The sequence below is a fragment of the Ictalurus punctatus genome, chromosome 6 (assembly GCF_001660625.3).
Source record: "Ictalurus punctatus breed USDA103 chromosome 6, Coco_2.0, whole genome shotgun sequence".
Lineage (NCBI taxonomy): Eukaryota > Metazoa > Chordata > Actinopteri > Siluriformes > Ictaluridae > Ictalurus > Ictalurus punctatus.
In genome coordinates, this window is record NC_030421.2 from 28,589,078 (window position 1) to 28,605,840 (window position 16,763).

Sequence of the window (16,763 nt, forward strand, 5' to 3'; positions counted from 1 at the left end):
ATGCCCCCCCCCAAGATTTAACAAACATCGTGAACCAAAAAAAAAAAATGTCAAACAACTTTAACGCAACATGATCATATGCAAAAATACATTTTAGTTATCTCAACATTCTGTATTAATCATAGCTAATAACTTTACATACAAGCATAAAAACATATCTAGGGTTCTCATAAATGTTTATAGACATAAATATGTGGGCACATTACTGTGAGGAACAACGGATGGGGGAATCCAGGCGTTCTAAATAGATTCTTTTATTAGTAATTTTTTTTTTAGCTAAACAACACCCCCCCCCCCCCCAAAAAAAAAAAAAAAAAACAAAAAAAAAACAACAACAACAACAAAAACACACATAATATTTATAAAAGAAAATGGGGGAAAAATCTAATACTTTCAAGTCATTTACCAAATATATCATGAACAGTTTTATAAGGTTTTACAGTATTATAAGAATTCCCCATTCATTTTTACCCAAGAGAGAACCTTAAGTTCACAATACATTATCAATATATTGCATAACAAATATCAACCAATTAAGCAGACACACAGTTATAAAAGTAGCAGGAGAGCATTGTTCAGTCTTCTATAATCTCCAGTAGGCTGTTTAGCTTGAAACTGCATGCCAGATCCTCCTCTTGATTCGCTAATACCAGTCTATCAAGCTCTTTCAGCTGTTGTGTTAGAGATATAGGTCCTTTTTTTCTGTGAATGGAAGGCACCTCGACTGAGTCTTCTGTTTCAGGATCCTGAAACAAATGCAGAGAGATTAAGTTTACGCAAAAATAACTTGAATACTGTGCAATGTGGCACAATTTACATACAACACAAAATAAATAGGGGCTACCAGATATTGTTTTCTTTTTAATACGCATGGTTCATAATGTCAGTGAAACCAATTATGCAATGAATTTTAGACTGTTTTACTAAACCATAGTGCATAGAAGACTGGTCCAAAATGAACTTCAATCACATCTTATATTGATTTGTGGTGAGTAAAACTAAAAATGCACAGATGATGAATGCGACCCATTTTCCACAGACAAAGCAGAGCTAGGCATTGCCGTTAGGGCAATAATAAGTAAGCAAAATATAATTTATCCACCTGTGTGATGGAGGCAGCAGATACACTGGGGTGCTGTTTGGGAACAAGAATTTCAGGCATGGATAGCAGTGTGGAAGGCACAAACAGAGGTATGGGGACCGAGTCCAGAGGATCAAACACTAACCAACGCTGCAGCTGTTCTTCAAACCTGAACACACAAGAGATTTCACCACTTTTATCCAGATGTTGGACATCACATATTTCCAGGCTCACCTAATACAGGTCTTATGTGAACTGTTCATAAAACCCTGGTAAAAGTATCCTGAGGTAATTTCCATGTAATTTCTCTAGAAAAATTCTAGAGACTTTAAATGACTAACCTCTGACTTTGAGCCTTCTCCTGCTGAATGCTGGAGAGCAGTTGTTGAGGCAGCAGGTCCTGAGGTGAAGGAGTGTGAGAGATGTCTAATACAGAGGGCTTCTCCCCAGTCTCTATCTGACTCTGGAACAGTCTCTGTCTGGGAAACCGTGCTGCTGGGGTCAGAGTGACTGTGGAGCTCGGATTTGACCTGGGAGAAAACATAAACGAGTTGTGTGTGAATGATTTATGTCAACTCTATATTGGAGAATGTAAGGCACATATACGTGACAAACGTGGGCAAATATGGCCAGTTTCATTCAGCCAGTGTGACCTTAAAAACACTACTATTCAACGCTTTACCTAGAATCAACACTGAATGCAATGTCCAATCCACAATCTAGCAGTCCACCAGCTCGCTTAAATTGTTGTAAAGAAAACTAACACCAAACCGCTTCTGAGTGGCACAAGAGAAAAGCACTCGCCCCATCACCGGGAGGTCTGTAGTGTGAATCCTGACTATGCCACAAACTGGCTGTGCTCTCCGAGTGAGAAGGATGGCATACTAACTCCCATATTAATCATAGCTACACTAGCCATGTATGCAGATTTGGAGCGTTCATTGTTCCTGTTATGCAGAAGTTTGAAAACCTGCATTTGGTTGGTCTCACATGTCTCGGAGGAAGCAAGAGTTAATCTTCACCCTCCCCGTTTGGTAGTTGGGTAGGGGAGATATGGCTAATGGGTGGGAAATGACAGGTGACCAAACAGGTGAATTCTTTATTCTGATTACCTATAAGTAGCAGCTACAGACTACACAATCGTGACATCTTTATATATTTTTATGACTTTAAATAAAGCTACCAGCATGTAGAAAGTAAAAGTATGGGGGACGTTGAAGCAGGGAATTCTGTGCTTCCCCACTCTCAGATACTTACATTACTGTGTTCTGCTGTTTCTCTGTGTGAGTGCGTTTCACTGCTGCTACCCAACTCTCTGGAGGAAGAAAATCTTTAATCTGCTCTTTGTAATAGTACACCAAAATCTCTCCATTGTCAGTGAAGGCATCTATAACAGACAGAAAGACAGGGTTAAAAAAAGTTCTGAACATGTAAAGCTAAAATTCAATTACTCACGGTCCTCACCTGCTGCTACCGGACTCTCTACTAAGGGCCAGTCTTTCAGTCGATGCTCTATGCAGAGGATCAAAATGTCATCCCAGGGTATGTGATTAAAGGAAGGCATATCACACGCTTCATCATCACAGTCTCGCCGGAGGTGTTGAGCACGTACTCTTGCTAGCAGGTGCTCCAGATGTGACATGAGGAGGGGCTGGCTTTGGGCAGAGCTGGGGATCTGGGACACATACTCAAATATGGATCTACACAAATGGGGCCATGGAGCTGATGGAAGAGAAATATTTGTTATACAGTGCTGTGTTACTTCAAAACACATTTTAACATACCAAACACACTATACAGAGTACAAACGACAGTGACCAAGGTATACATCTGTACATTCTATACAACACCCAAGGCATAAAAATCCCCAGTAATCTCTTTCACCGCAATTTTGAATCCTTTGAACAGACATACTGTTTTGGTGAGGCCTTTCCCAATCAGGGATCTTCAGATTGTGGATGGCTCTTTTCAACCAGGCCAGGTGCTGTGGGGAATTCCATTGCAGATGTGGTACAAACTTTCTGTTCTCAGGCAAAGAGAATTCGGGCGGGGGCCAGGAGATTCCAACGAGCCTCTCAGAGCTGACCACATCTGCCAGATAGGCCAGCACACTGTTGTAGAGATGGATGACTACTTCCGGCTCCTGGCATGACAGAGCTGCTCGTGCCCTCTCCTGCTTGTCATAAAGGAACCTGCTGTGAAACTCGCGACACAGCCCTCCTTCTACAAACTGCAGCAGAGGCTGAGAGGAGAGAACTGTAGAGGCTGGAGAGTGGGCAATCAGCCAACGCACAGCTTCACCAATCTTAACATAAATAAATAAATAAATAAATCATGCATTATTTACTGGAACTTATCCATTGCTCACATGTAACATTTGTAATAATTCAGGCTTTAGTTTTGATGCCATAATACCCATTTTGATTTTCACTGTGAACATTTTAAACTGATGGGACTGAGTAGCATGATAGACACTGACCTGTTTGGATCCTTGCACATCAGTGACATTCCGCGAGAGATGGATAAAGACATATTCTGAAATAAGACCATCCTGAACTAATGCCTTCAACTTAAGGACTGTAGAAAGAAAGTGAAGACAACTCAAATTTAAATTGATCAAAAAAATTTTGAAATGATAAAATAATTATAAAAGAGTCACAAGCTTATAAAACGAGGCGATTCTGTTTCAACTTTGTATACCTTCTTCTAACTTCTGGTCATTAACTGCTCCTTCAAGTTGGTCAGGTATGAGCAGTGCCAGAGGAAGTGCGGTGTGCCAGCCACTGGCCTGCTGAACCTGCTTCAGCTGGAGGAGGGCGGACAGCAGTGGTACGTCCTCATCATCCAGCCCAGTGCAGAGCAGAGGGGGCAGGAGCATCAGTAGGGAGCTGGTACCTAGGAGCTCATTTTGTTCCTCCAACTGGTTCTGCCCATCCTCACTCAGAGGCCCATGGCTCACCTACAGACACATTTGTTTTTAAGCTATAATAATAATAATAATAATAATAATAATAATAATAGTAATAATAATAATAATAATAAAGTCTTATGCAGTTTTAGCAAAAGTAGTCCGCAGCCAACATGCTCATTCAATAATCAAACTTTTTAAGCTTTTCAATGGATTACACATTTTTGTCTAGATAAGCAAGCATGTTTATTGTTATTTCTTGACATCCCAAGCCCTGTTGTGAACATCACAAAAGCGTTGCAAACTTATATTATTATACATTTTTTTTGTCATGAATGACTCTGTATTTTCTCCAAATTCAGTTGGTACACAAGTAGCTCTGCTGCACTATGGATTCCCATTGTAACTGATGGAAAAAACAAACAAACACTTTTTTTAAAATAAGAAAATCTATTTGGAAAATCCAAGAACAATATTTACTGATAAAGTAGTTACACAAGTAATTAATTAGTTGCCTACTTACACAAATTACTAGTTTATACAAAACTAAAACAAGCAGACAAACAAAGATGCATTAGCACTCAGCAGTTTTGGTTGGCGTTTAGATCAGAATAATATGAGCAGGAACAATGAGCATATGAGGGTCTCACCTTTATGCAGAGGTGAACTTTGTGGGTCTTTTGTCCAATATCTCTCAAGCTGTTACTGATGACCAGAGTTCTGAGTTTCCCTTCTGACTCTTCTATGCTCTCCTCCATCTTCTCTCCACCACCCAGCTTAACTTCCAGCCACTTGGTCAGTGTGCTAAAGGAAAAAATAATGTAAAAAATAAAATAAAAAATAATAATTCTACAGACTGCTTTGAACACTTTTGAAGAAGTGCCAGGGTTAAAAAATAAAAATAAAAATAAAAAGTCCAAGGTTCAAGAGCTGCTATGTAGTCTCACTTACCTGCTCATATCACTGTCCTGGTCACTGGGGAGCAGAAGAGTGGCTTTCCAGAAGATTCTATCAGGAGGATTAGGGGTGCTTTCAGCCACCAGAGTGGGCAGGTCAAGAGGAGACCACACACGCTCACTGAAGGAATCAAACAAAAGCACGTTATTAATCAGTCTGATTAGCATTAAACTGTCCACTATTTTCTTAGCTACATCTGCCCCGTCACAGGTTCTCACCTTAATAACATACTGTAATAGTAGTCTACTCGCATCTGATGGATGAGGTCATTCCTTGTTTTTAGTAACCTGCCATCACATAGAATCAAATGCAGTTAACAGCTGCGAGAAGTCCTAAACATTAATATGCATATAATGTGCACCATGATAGAAATGGTAAGGTCACCTTGTGCAGGACACAACCATATTCCCTGCATTGCCCAGGCTGATGAGGCCTTGAGCAAGTGTGTCCATAGATGGGCAGGACGGAGCACTTGGGACCAAAGCTTTCAGCTTGAAACGAGGATCAACACAGCATGGGGCTGCAGGGAATCCACGCATCTGCCTCTTCAACTGTCTACGTACTGCTACCACATCACGCCACCTAACCACGTGTGGAAGCACATGCACAACATTTAAAAAAATTCTCTTTATACAAAATAATATCTCAAGACATAATGACTGATAAGGTAGTATAGTATACCTCTTAATAAACTTGTGTATCTGCCATAATTGGGCACCCAATACCTCTCTGACCAGGCAGGCAATCTCCATATGCAATGTCTCCTCCACCAAGCTGTTACACACCTCCTCTGTGCATTTTGCCACACGTGCGGCTTTCTCTTCCAACGCAAGTCTGTGAGAATGACATTTATTCAATATGCTCTTGAAAATTTAGATTATTTGAACTATTGTACATTAACAAATATCATGCAAAGAAAGGTAGACTATATGGTCAAATGTTCATGGAAACCTGACCATCACACCCATGTGTGATTTGTTAAACAATTCCAGATTTAATCCACCTTTGCTTTGACGGTTATAATAATAGTCACTCTTCTGTGAAGGCTTTTCACTAGATTTTGGCACGTGGCTATGGGGATTTACTCATTCAGTCAAAAAAGCCTTAGTAAAATCAGGCACTGATTTCTGGCGAGGACGCCTGAGGCGCAGTTGGTGTTCCAGTGGGGTTGAGGTCAGGGCTCTGGGCAGGCCACTCAAGTTCTTCCACACCACCCTTGGCAAACTGTGTCTTCATGGACCTCCTTTTTGTGTACAGAGACAGTGTCATGCTGGAACAGGTTTTGGGCTCTTAATTCCAGTGAAAGAAAAATTCTACCTTCTGTAATGCTACATTATAAAAAAACATCCTATACAATTGTGTGCTTCCAAGTTTGTTGCATTAGTTTAGGGAAGAACCACAAATGGGTCTAATGTTCAGGTGTTGGCAACTTTTGGTCATATAGTGTTTTTATATATTGTTGACCAGTTTCAAGAGCAAAATACTTTCAATTCTATTATGTGATAGCAAATTAACATGTTTGACCCAATGCTTTAGAGACTAACTTTATTTCCATATCAGCCATTTCCCTGGTGCACTGGGTAAGGACCTCCTCACTGATTTCAGCACACAGCTCTGAGCTCAGCTTGTCCAAGAAGGCCTCTCGTTCCTTTCTGCGCCTGGAACAAAAACACAAAAGTTACAGATGTAAGGCATGTATGATGTGCTTGACAGCATCAATAATCTGTATGCAAGATAGGACTATGATTTTTCAAGAAAAACTCCCAACTGTTTTCATTATGTCAATATGTTAAGCTTATGACACTGCCACTCTTAGGAGTTACGAGCTACTTGCAAAATCAATTCAAAAAGAAATTCCAAAATCAAAATTCGAAAACAAATCAAAGAGAACGATGGGTAATACACACACCTGTCTTCCTCCACCTTGCGTTTCTCCTCAGCGATTCGCTCCTTCTCAGCAGCGATCTCTGATGTAGACACTTCTCTGAGCATCTGTGTCACAACCTCACTGACCACTGTCTTCACCTCACTTTCACTTACACTGTAGAGATGTGAAAAGGAGTGAAATTGTCATAGCACAATATTAAAATCTGCCTAACCAAATGTGCACTTTGACAAGGAGTTATTTTAATCTAATCAATTATCAATACTGCAAATTAATCCAAAGTCACCTGGCACTCCGAGCTTACATCATGCCTGGAATCTATTCTAGACACTTTGTAAAGCAGTGAAACGTGGTTAAGAGTGTACCTACCTCAGAGCTGCAGAGACGTACTGAGCCCCAGCTTTAGCAATATTTAGCACTTCATCGGTCAGAATCTCCTCCACCATAGACACCACTTCAGCCATTAAATCCTGTAGGGAGCACAGAATGATGCTGATAATTATTTACAAATGTATCAATGTATTAATCTAATATTTGTTTTTCTACAATAATTGAAACCATTGGTTTAAAAAGGTCATAAAAGGTAAAGGTGTTTTTTATGAAACCTCATCACCCAACCTCACCTGGTCTGAGTATACTGGTTCTCTCTTTGGAGATGGAGGTCTGACAGGCTGGGGCTGAGCAAGGGGCTGAGCAATGGGCTGGAACATGAGTTGGGGGTTGATTGGGAGGACTGGTACAATATGTTGTAAGGACTCTCCAGTCTCCTGTGTGTCTTCAATTAGGGGCAGCTCCAATGCTGCAGGGGGCTCCATGAACCGCCTTTGCTCAGCCAGCAATTTGGGTTTAAGCTGAGGCCTTGGGTCCAGTTCAACCGGGGGTTTCACTGCAGAATATAAGAGACGGTAAGCAGCCCACTCTGCACAGTCATGTGACTGTGTTACAGACTTAACATATATCTGAACCCACACTCTATTCACTATATAATGTACAATTTTAAGTGTCTTGCCTTTCATTAGTCATGTGCAAAAAGATGGAGAACATCTACAGTGCCCTCTACTAATATTGGCACCCTTGGTAAATATGAGCAAAGAAAGCTGTGAAAAATTGTCTTTATTGTTTAACCTTTTGATATTTTGTTTAAAGGATTCACAAAAATACTCTGCTCTCATGGATGTCAAACAACTGCAAAGAACACATTTTTCGTCATATGAATTCATGAGGAAAAATATATTTGAAGTATATTCCCATTGATATTTTACTTTTTTTAGTACACCTGGGTGACAAGGAACAGGAAATTGTTCAACCATGACTTTCTGTTTCACGGGGGTATAAATATGAGGTAACACACAGGTCAAACTCCCTTAATCATTCATAACAACAGGTAAGACCAAGGAATATAGCTGTGATGTGTGGCAAAACGTTGTTGAGCTTCACAAAATGAGAAGTGGCTATAAGAAAATAGCACATGCATTGAAAATGCCCATTTCCACCATCAGGGCAATAATTAAGAAGTTCCAGTCAACTGGAAATGTTATGAATCAACCTGGAACTGGACGTGTCTATATCGTCTCAACACACTGTGAAGAGGATGGTTCGAGTGGCCAAAAAATCTCCAAGGATCACAACTGGAGAATTGCTTAGTTAGTTGTGTCTTGGGGTCAGAAAGTCTCCAAAACTACGATCTCACCTACATCATTTGGAGGGGTTTCAAGAAAAAAGCCTCTACTCTCATCCAAAAACAATCTCAAGCGTCTTCAGTTTGCCAGACACTACTGAACTTCTAATGGGATGGGTTCTATGATCAGATGAAACCAAAATAGAGCTTTTTGGCAGTAAACACCAGAGGTGGTTTTGGTGCACACAGAGAGGTAGCCTTATGGAAAAGTACCTCATGCGCACGGTTAAATATGGTGGCGGCTCTTTAATGTTTTGGGGCTGTTTTTTTGCCAGAGGACCTGGACATTTTGTTAGGATACATGGAATCATGGACTTTACCAAATATCATCAGATATAATGGCTTAAAATGGGCTGTGGTTGGATCTTCCAGCAGGACAATGATCCAAAACATACATCAAAAATCAACAGAAAAATTATTTACTGACCAAAAAATCAAGGTCCTGCCATGGCTATCACAGTCCCCTGACTTGAAACCCATAGAAAACTGCTTCGGTGAACTGAAGTAGAGAGTCCACCAGCGTGGACCTCGAAATTTGAAGGATCTGGAGAGATTCTGTAATGAGGAATGGTCTCTGATCCCTTGCCATGTATTCTCCAACCTCATCAGGTATTATAGGAGAAGACTCAGAGCTGTTATCTTGGCAAAGGGAGGTAGCACAAAGTATTGACGAAAAGGGTGCTAATAATTGTTGCACACCTATATTTAACCATTTTTTTTTGCATAAACTTGTGTGCATTTGCAATTGTTTGATATCTATGAGAGCAGAGTATTTTTGTGATTTTTTTTTTTTAAACAAAATACCAAAGGGTTAAACTATAAAGACAATTTTTCACAGCCTTCTTTGCTCACAATTATCAAGGGTGCCAATATTAGTGGAGGGCAATGTAATGTGCTCATTAAATGGGTTAGCATCCAAATTATGTATCTTAGAGTATCCAGAATACTCATTATGCACTATGCCAGTTGTAGGAAACAGGGCACCATGGCAGATGGTTGGGATCATAGACAGTGTCTATGAAGATTTTCTCTACTATTATGATAATTTTGAATATCTAGTAGAAATAAATCAAAGTAGATGCCTAAGCAGGCATAGTTTATAAAGCTACTTTGGGATCAATTTACAGGTTTTATCACAAGTTGCCTTGACTTACTACAAGATCACAATTTGATTACTACTACAAGGTAGGTTACCCAACCTTTTGTGGCAGCTGGCAATGACTCCAAGGAAGCTAAATCTCCCCTGTATTTATTGTTTGAGTCAAAGCTGCAGATTGGTGTGTGCTGTGGTGGGTTGGGCAGTGGGCCTCCGTTCATAACCTCCCCAATCAGCACCATCTTCTTCTTCTCAATGGCAACTGATCTCTTCGGAGGAATGGGTAGCTCTGGCTCTTGGTACGCAGTACGACTCAGCTCAACCACGCTAGAGAAATTACACAATGAAAAACCATCCATCTACCACTTTAATAGTGAAATTCACATTAAACTCTTCAAAACCAACAGAAGATATATGTTAAACTGTAAATAGTAAATCTAGCCAGACAAGATAGGAAACGTTCCGAATATAGAGGACCTTACCCATCAGCAACGTTAAGCCCATAAAGCTGCAGAAAGTCAGTGGCTTCAGAAGCATTGCGAAACATAAGCATTCGGACCAAGTCCTCCACAGGGAAAGAGGTAGACCTCTGAGAGCCCACAGTGTAGGCTACATTCAAGGCTTTCAGTGCAGAACACCTTACCTATCATCATAAAATAAAAATAACGATAAATCAATCACAAGTGTATCCAAGATACAGAAAACACTGCTTGCTCTGTTTGCCATATTAATGCCTTGCACAATGGTGTCTGACTTAACTAAGACACAATACAAAACTCGGCACCATTTAAAAAAGAAAAAAAGAAAGAAAGCAAAAAAAAAAAAAACAACAACAAGAAAAAAAACATCCTATTCTACATGCATCAGAATGTATCTGCAAAGGGTGAGTGCTGCAGGATTTCACCTAACCCGTCAAGAGTCACACCTGATTCCACCTGTTTACTCGGTTCATCTTGCTCTTTAATCAACGAGTAACAATTTAGTCTGAGAATTTCTTAGACATTAATCAAAATTCAGTAATCTTGATACACTTATGTATCATGTAGGTGTTCTTTTTATTCAATTAGATGTTAAGTTTTTTGCATCTTTTTATTGCAGATCGTAGTATTCGTGTATAATTACTTGTCTAATCAGCACTCACTTGGTTAAAGTATCTGTGGAGAATGCAGCCAGATAGGTAAGATGCTGCTTTCACCAGTTTGAAGAATCGGACAAAGTTGTTGCTGTTAAGGGCTGCAAAAGCTTGGACCGCAAACTTCACCTCTACAGAGTCCCGGACTTCTTTGCGAAATTGTTGAACCTCGCTGAACAACAAACAAAAACAAATCCGGTTGATCAAATTAAGCTGATCCTTACCATATCATTGGCAACATACATAGGACTGTAAAGTATGACCAAAGGCTATTTGTTCAAATATTTGGGGAAGGAAAGGAGGACATCAAGCCACAGTCTAAATGCAATATATTTCATTACTATCGAAAAGCATACCGAAGAATATCACCATCGTTGAGTTTGAGCAGAACGCTGTACTGCCGGAACTCTGCCTCTTTGGGGCAGTACACATCCTTGGTGGCCAGGTCCTCATACATCTCTTTCAGGCTCTGGAGGCACTTGGTCATGTTCTCATTATTAATCTTGGCATCAAAGGACATCATAGGCTCCTGACACAGATGGTGGGCACAGTGGATGTGGAAGCGAGTGCATTTCTCTATTAGAGACACAGTCACCGGGTCACAGAGGTGCTGCTGTGTAATATCCTGTGGAGACACATGACATGGACATGTCTGCAGTCTACAGTAACGCACACCAATAAAAGAGCGAGGTCAGCTTTTAACACCACCACAAAGAGTATGTATAGAGAAGCAGTGAAGCACACCTTGCGAATTCCTCTGGTTCTGTTCCAAACAAAGTCGTACCAGTCTCTGTAGTTACCCTCACCCTGGTCCATTATCTGAGTGACTAAATAGTCCATTGTCATGCTCAGAATTGGCAGAGGCCGTAGCTCATGAGGGAGAGGCTCCTCCTGGTCAGCCGAAGACCTGCTGTATTCTTTAATGGCAGCACAGTGGTCCACCTGTAAAGCAGAACAGATTCAATTCAATTGCTGGAATTTAAAAACTGTCCATATTTTATCTGTTATGGCATGTTGGTGTCTCTCACTGATCTTCGGGCTGCCATGTTTCCGAAATGGTGGCCCAAACAGACTAACTACCAACTGGAAATTACAGTGTTGATGAAGACATTCAGGCTAATAAAAGTGATCTAAAGTATAATTTTACATTTAATATGAGAAGGATTTTATTGCACTACTGGAAATTTGAGGAGAAACCTTCTCTGTATCCGGAACAAGCTCGAAAACGCTCAGTTGGTTGCGAGTTTCTCTCATGTAGCGCTCCTTCTCTGGGCACATATCCGGACACGTGCCCACAAACACTTTGGACATGTCCAAGTCAGTTCTCTTTGGTCTCACTACAAAAGAAGAAGAAAAAAAACACAATTCTGTAGTTACACCTAAAACAAAAATAGCTGAAATGGCATGTAGGTGAATAATGACGTATATTTACGTTGGCGAAGAATCTTGTCTCTCTGCTCGAGAAGGCGGTACTTTTCCTCTGCTGTTTCACCTATCTGACCAATCAGAGGCTGAAGGGATGATGGCATGATGATCACTGGTCGATCTACACTCTGACCCTCAGAGCTCACATCCTGTTGGGGGTCACTGTCAAACTGGAGAGTTTTGGCTACAGAGGACTTCTTGGCAGGAGATCTGAAAGAACAAAACATACTTCAGTAAACTGTATTATGACCAGTGGGTATACCACAAGGCAGGTGTAAGCAGCAAGCTTAACTTAAGTCATACTAGGGCAAGCTGAGTAAAAGTGATTAAAATTAAAGCTGGGGGAGTTGTGTATACGGCTTTGTAAGGGCATTAAAAATATTCATGTAAACTTGAATGCGTTGTTGGTACCAAATTCACACAAAAGTATTTAAAAATACTTAAACTTTAAATTAATACTTGTGCAAATGAACAAGATAATTTGAGGTGTTTACTCTTTAACAAGTGAGGTGCTGATAGCAGGAGATCTGGGCAGTGGTTTTCGCAGTGGGGTGAGTTGAGAGCCCTCTGGCCTTGACTCTTCTTCTGCACTATCTGCATCCTTGACTTCTGAAGGTCTCTCTCTTTTTGTTCCTGGGCCTGAACAGATAAATATTTCAATAACATTTTTACAGAATAGTCACAAACTGGCAAAGGAGGTTTTCATGGATTCATCATGTAATGAGATAAACGAATTTACAGACTGAAACATGGTTAATGCACTCACTTTGTTTCTTTCTTTGTAAAAATAGATGTATTTCAATCCCATGGAAATGTTTCCCCTTCTTTTTTGCCACTGATGCAGACGCCTGTAATAGAGGTGAATATTAGCATTAGGAACCGATAACCCATAATGCTGTATACATGTTTTATGCACATTCAATATTAATATTATCAAAAACATTTCTTTTCACAAAAACTTACACTATCATGGAAATGTACAATAGCAAGATTCTTTTCAGGTCTGCAGTACACTCTGTGCACTTTCCCAAAGCGTCCAAAATGTTTTTTGACTAGGTCTTTCCGGTTGAGGTTGGGTGGGATACCCTTGCACTGTATGACACTGAATTCAGGAGAAAGACCAGCCAGGCTGTCAGTGCTCTCCCTATGTTCAGCTCTTCGAGATGGGATAAGTTTCTCTACTTGAGGCTCAGAAACTGCAAAGATATAAACAGCCTAATTTTAAATATGATACCATAGTGCAGGAATTACTAGAGTTTAGTTCACATCTCAACTTAATTGTAAATCTAGCTTAACCACAACAGACATAAATACAAAACAAACAATTAAACTCACCAGGTTTCTCTCCTTTTTCCAGAACATGTCTTATAGGAGCCTGAGGTCTAGTTGGGATAAGTGGAGCATCCACATCTGGAACTGGAGGGTCTGGTCTCTCCCCAGGAGCCCTGTCAATGGTTCGCTCGTCTTTCTTAGCGGTGTTGACTGACACCTTCATCAGACCACTCAAAGCATTTATAAACAGTCCGCCTGTAGCTCCTCGACTCCTAATAAGTGGTCGCTTAGATGGATTTCTAGGGCCAACAGATTCACCTTGTGCTTCCTCAACTTTGTAACTTTTTCCTTGACTAGCATTTGGGTCAATGGGCTCTTCTTTCCGTTTCATTCCCTTCCCAAGACTTCCAAAAGCTCCCTCTCCTGGGCTCTCCTCATTTCTCACTTCTGGGCCATCTTCAGGTTTTGAACCACTAAATGCAATTGAAGGTTGTCCAAAAGCTGTCTGGGGCTGAATAACTTTTGCAGGGAAGCTAAATGCAGAAGAACTGCTGGAAATGCTGGTGGGTTGAGAAGTGGCGGTGATGCTGCTGCTGCTGGAGGGATTGGCAGGTTGAGAGAACGTGAATTGGAGAGTGTTTCCACCAATCATTCCACCTGCAGGCTGAGACATGCTAGCACTTGTAACTGATGCAGAAGGGACTGCACCAGGCTGGGAGAAACTGAAACCTAGAGTGTTTGGTTTTACACTTGTGAAAAGCGAGCCACCAGAGCTACCAGGACCACTGCTATCCGAACCACCTGTAACTGGCTTAGATGAAACAAAAGGCTCAGGAGCTGGAAGATGTTGGACACTGGGAGGTACTGGACTCACACTGAAAATAGGTTTGAAGACCGTTTCATTTGGAGGCTTGAAGTTAAAATTTGTCCCAAAGGCACTAGTCTGTGTATTGCTCTGGCCACTAACAGCAGAACTTGTAGTAACAAAAGCTGATGGCTGACCAAAATTGGGCTGAAATCCTCCGGTGTTCATGGAATTACTCGGCAGCTGTGAGTTACTGGAGGAAATGCTAAATCCAGATGTCTGACCAAATGCTTGCACCTGACCAAACGCAGGAGTCTGACTCTGTCCTGTAGAAGGTGGAGGAGGTGCTCCAAATCCAAGTGTTGCCTGACCCAAAGTTGGTTGTCCAAAAGCTGGTGCTTGAGAAGTGGAGGAGAAAGAGGAGGGCTGTCCTAATCCACCACCTTGACCAAAAGAGGGTGACTGACCAAATGATGATGTTTGGCCAAAAACAGATGTTTGTGCAGACCCCGGACCAAAAACCGATGGCTGGCTAAAAGCTGAAGGCTGGCCAAAGGGAGACCTCTGCCCAAAGCCAATGTTAGGTGTCGTCCCCCTTGTACCTTGCTGACAAAGTGACTGGAACAGGCCACTACTCTGACTGACATTATTAGGTGTCTGAAAAGCACCTTGCTGACTACCAAAGATATTATTTGGATTCATTCTGGATAAATGTGACCAGGTATCAGGACTGTATACTAAAGTACACTATAACAAACAGGCTCAATATTAGACTACTGCTTAACAATATGCCCCATGACCTGTTAGTTTACACAGATAGGGACTGATCACATTTCAAGCGCAACAATGAAACAGAAACCTTTCAAAACTGTCTGTAAACTGGAATGAAGTTTTTGACTATCTCCCAGTAACCTTATAGTTCAATTATAAGGAATTCTTTTAATAAAAAGCCTTGGTAGCAAACTAGCTATTACCTTGCTAACGAGGTTAGCTGGCTTACTCACTGTACGCTTCATAATACAAAGCTGTAGTCATTTCCTTGGTTAAATCCCATACATACAATCAAAACGACCGAATCCACAATTTAAAAAAAAACAAAAAACAAAAAAAAAACTTTTTGTTTATCTTATTAGCGACACCTTCTCTACAACGAACACACTGCCAATACGCAACAACATTTTCTTCTTCGTTGTAATGGCGGATTTGTTCCGTATGACTCACAATACTACTGCCCCCACCTGGTGGAAAGAGGAAACTCTTCCAGCTTTCAGTCATGTTAAGAACCTATTAGGACTACGGTCAGTATTCAGTCTCATATTAAAGCTGATGTACGGAAATTTGTTTAGTTAAAAAATAACAAATATAATTATTGAGCAACCCGCGTCCGGGATTTTTTTGAAGCAATTTTAGAAAAATCCCAAAGAATCTCAAAGTCGGGTATTATAACGGACTTGGCAACCATGATAAGAACACCTCTAACCATCAGATTCATCCGCGCAGAGGAGCAGTGCCGAAGCACAGCGCACGTAAAAAAATAAAAAATAAAAATAAAGATTCCACAAGTAACTTGCAATTTTATGTTTCAAACATAGATGGCGATAGAGATTTAAAACTTCAGTACTGCAGCCTTAAATAGTCTCACATTCTGAAAAGAAAGTACCTCCACGCCACACAGTATAAAACCTCTACACCATAAAATGTACAGACACAAAAGCATTAGTTTTTTTTGTTTGTTTTTTTTTACTACCATGGAGCATACAAATAATCCATAAATAAATCCTTTTTTTTTTCTAACCCAAAGTCTGATCAGCTGCCAAAACACAGCCTTGCTGAAAAACAAACAATAGAAACCCTCACAGATTTTTAACGGATTTAATGGTTATAAATGGAATTGTATTGGTTTTAATGGAAACTGTAATGGTGCGTGGGTCTCTACTGGTAATCTGTTGCATTTTAGTATTGGCATGTTATGTCTAGTAGATACCATTAAGGACCAATAATGGTAATGGTATTAATGGTTAGCTTATGGTTTGTAATAGTATTTGTAGTGGAAACCATTAGAAGTTCTATGATGGTTTCTATTGTTTACTTTTTTCAGCAGGGAGGTCGAGACTGTGAAACTGGTCGATGATCTTTGTTAAATGCTGGCAGAAAGGAAATTATTTCTGAATACTGTTTTGGAAGTATACTACATTATAAACAAGTATTACCTATACTGTATCATTGATCAATAAGTGAAGTAAAAAGAAAAATAACTTACCAGCTGGAAAAGATGGCCAACTGGACCAGCACACCCTACGCTTATTTTAACAGACAAAGCTGAATTTTCAGCTAGGAAATGAACAATGTGTACTATTTCATCAGTCAAACTACTGTTGCAATTCATTGAGGTAGATAGAGCATCCCTCCATTAGCAAAAAATCCCTATATGGTATTATTAAGCACTATGAAATAAAGGATGGCATGGTGGTGCAGTGGGTTGCATTGCCATCTTATACAGGGTGGTGTAGCTCCAGGGTCCTTG

At 40.4% G+C, this 16,763-nt stretch overlaps 1 protein-coding gene across 1 annotated transcript; it reads right to left on the bottom strand.

The window, feature by feature from the left end:
• Nucleotides 1-74: 74 nt before the first annotated feature.
• mcm3ap (minichromosome maintenance complex component 3 associated protein) lies at nucleotides 75-15,574 on the bottom strand. The gene is made up of 28 exons (XM_017470357.3): nucleotides 13,498-15,574; nucleotides 13,126-13,358; nucleotides 12,929-13,010; nucleotides 12,657-12,801; nucleotides 12,170-12,372; nucleotides 11,935-12,074; nucleotides 11,482-11,679; nucleotides 11,094-11,362; nucleotides 10,747-10,909; nucleotides 10,088-10,248; nucleotides 9,709-9,932; nucleotides 7,455-7,717; nucleotides 7,201-7,301; nucleotides 6,856-6,987; nucleotides 6,491-6,604; nucleotides 5,628-5,780; nucleotides 5,331-5,528; nucleotides 5,165-5,233; nucleotides 4,941-5,066; nucleotides 4,640-4,793; nucleotides 3,782-4,040; nucleotides 3,561-3,658; nucleotides 2,996-3,386; nucleotides 2,546-2,803; nucleotides 2,339-2,468; nucleotides 1,423-1,611; nucleotides 1,103-1,250; nucleotides 75-746 (listed from the first exon to the last, which is right to left on the bottom strand). The coding sequence occupies exons 1-28, from the start codon at nucleotides 14,939-14,941 to the stop codon at nucleotides 576-578; spliced, it is 6,216 nt and encodes a 2,071-aa protein (XP_017325846.2). The 5' UTR covers nucleotides 14,942-15,574; the 3' UTR covers nucleotides 75-575.
• Nucleotides 15,575-16,763: the final 1,189 nt, after the last annotated feature.

Coding starts and splice junctions, on each gene's coding strand:
- mcm3ap (XM_017470357.3), bottom strand. CDS start 14,941: ATGAATCCAAATAATATCTTTGGTAGTCAGCAAGGTGCTTTTCAGACA. Junction 13,359..13,497: donor GGAAAAAGGAGAGAAACCTG/GTGAGTTTAATT, acceptor ATATCTTTGCAG/TTTCTGAGCCTCAAGTAGAG. Junction 6,605..6,855: donor CGCAAGGTGGAGGAAGACAG/GTGTGTGTATTA, acceptor TTTTTGTTCCAG/GCGCAGAAAGGAACGAGAGG.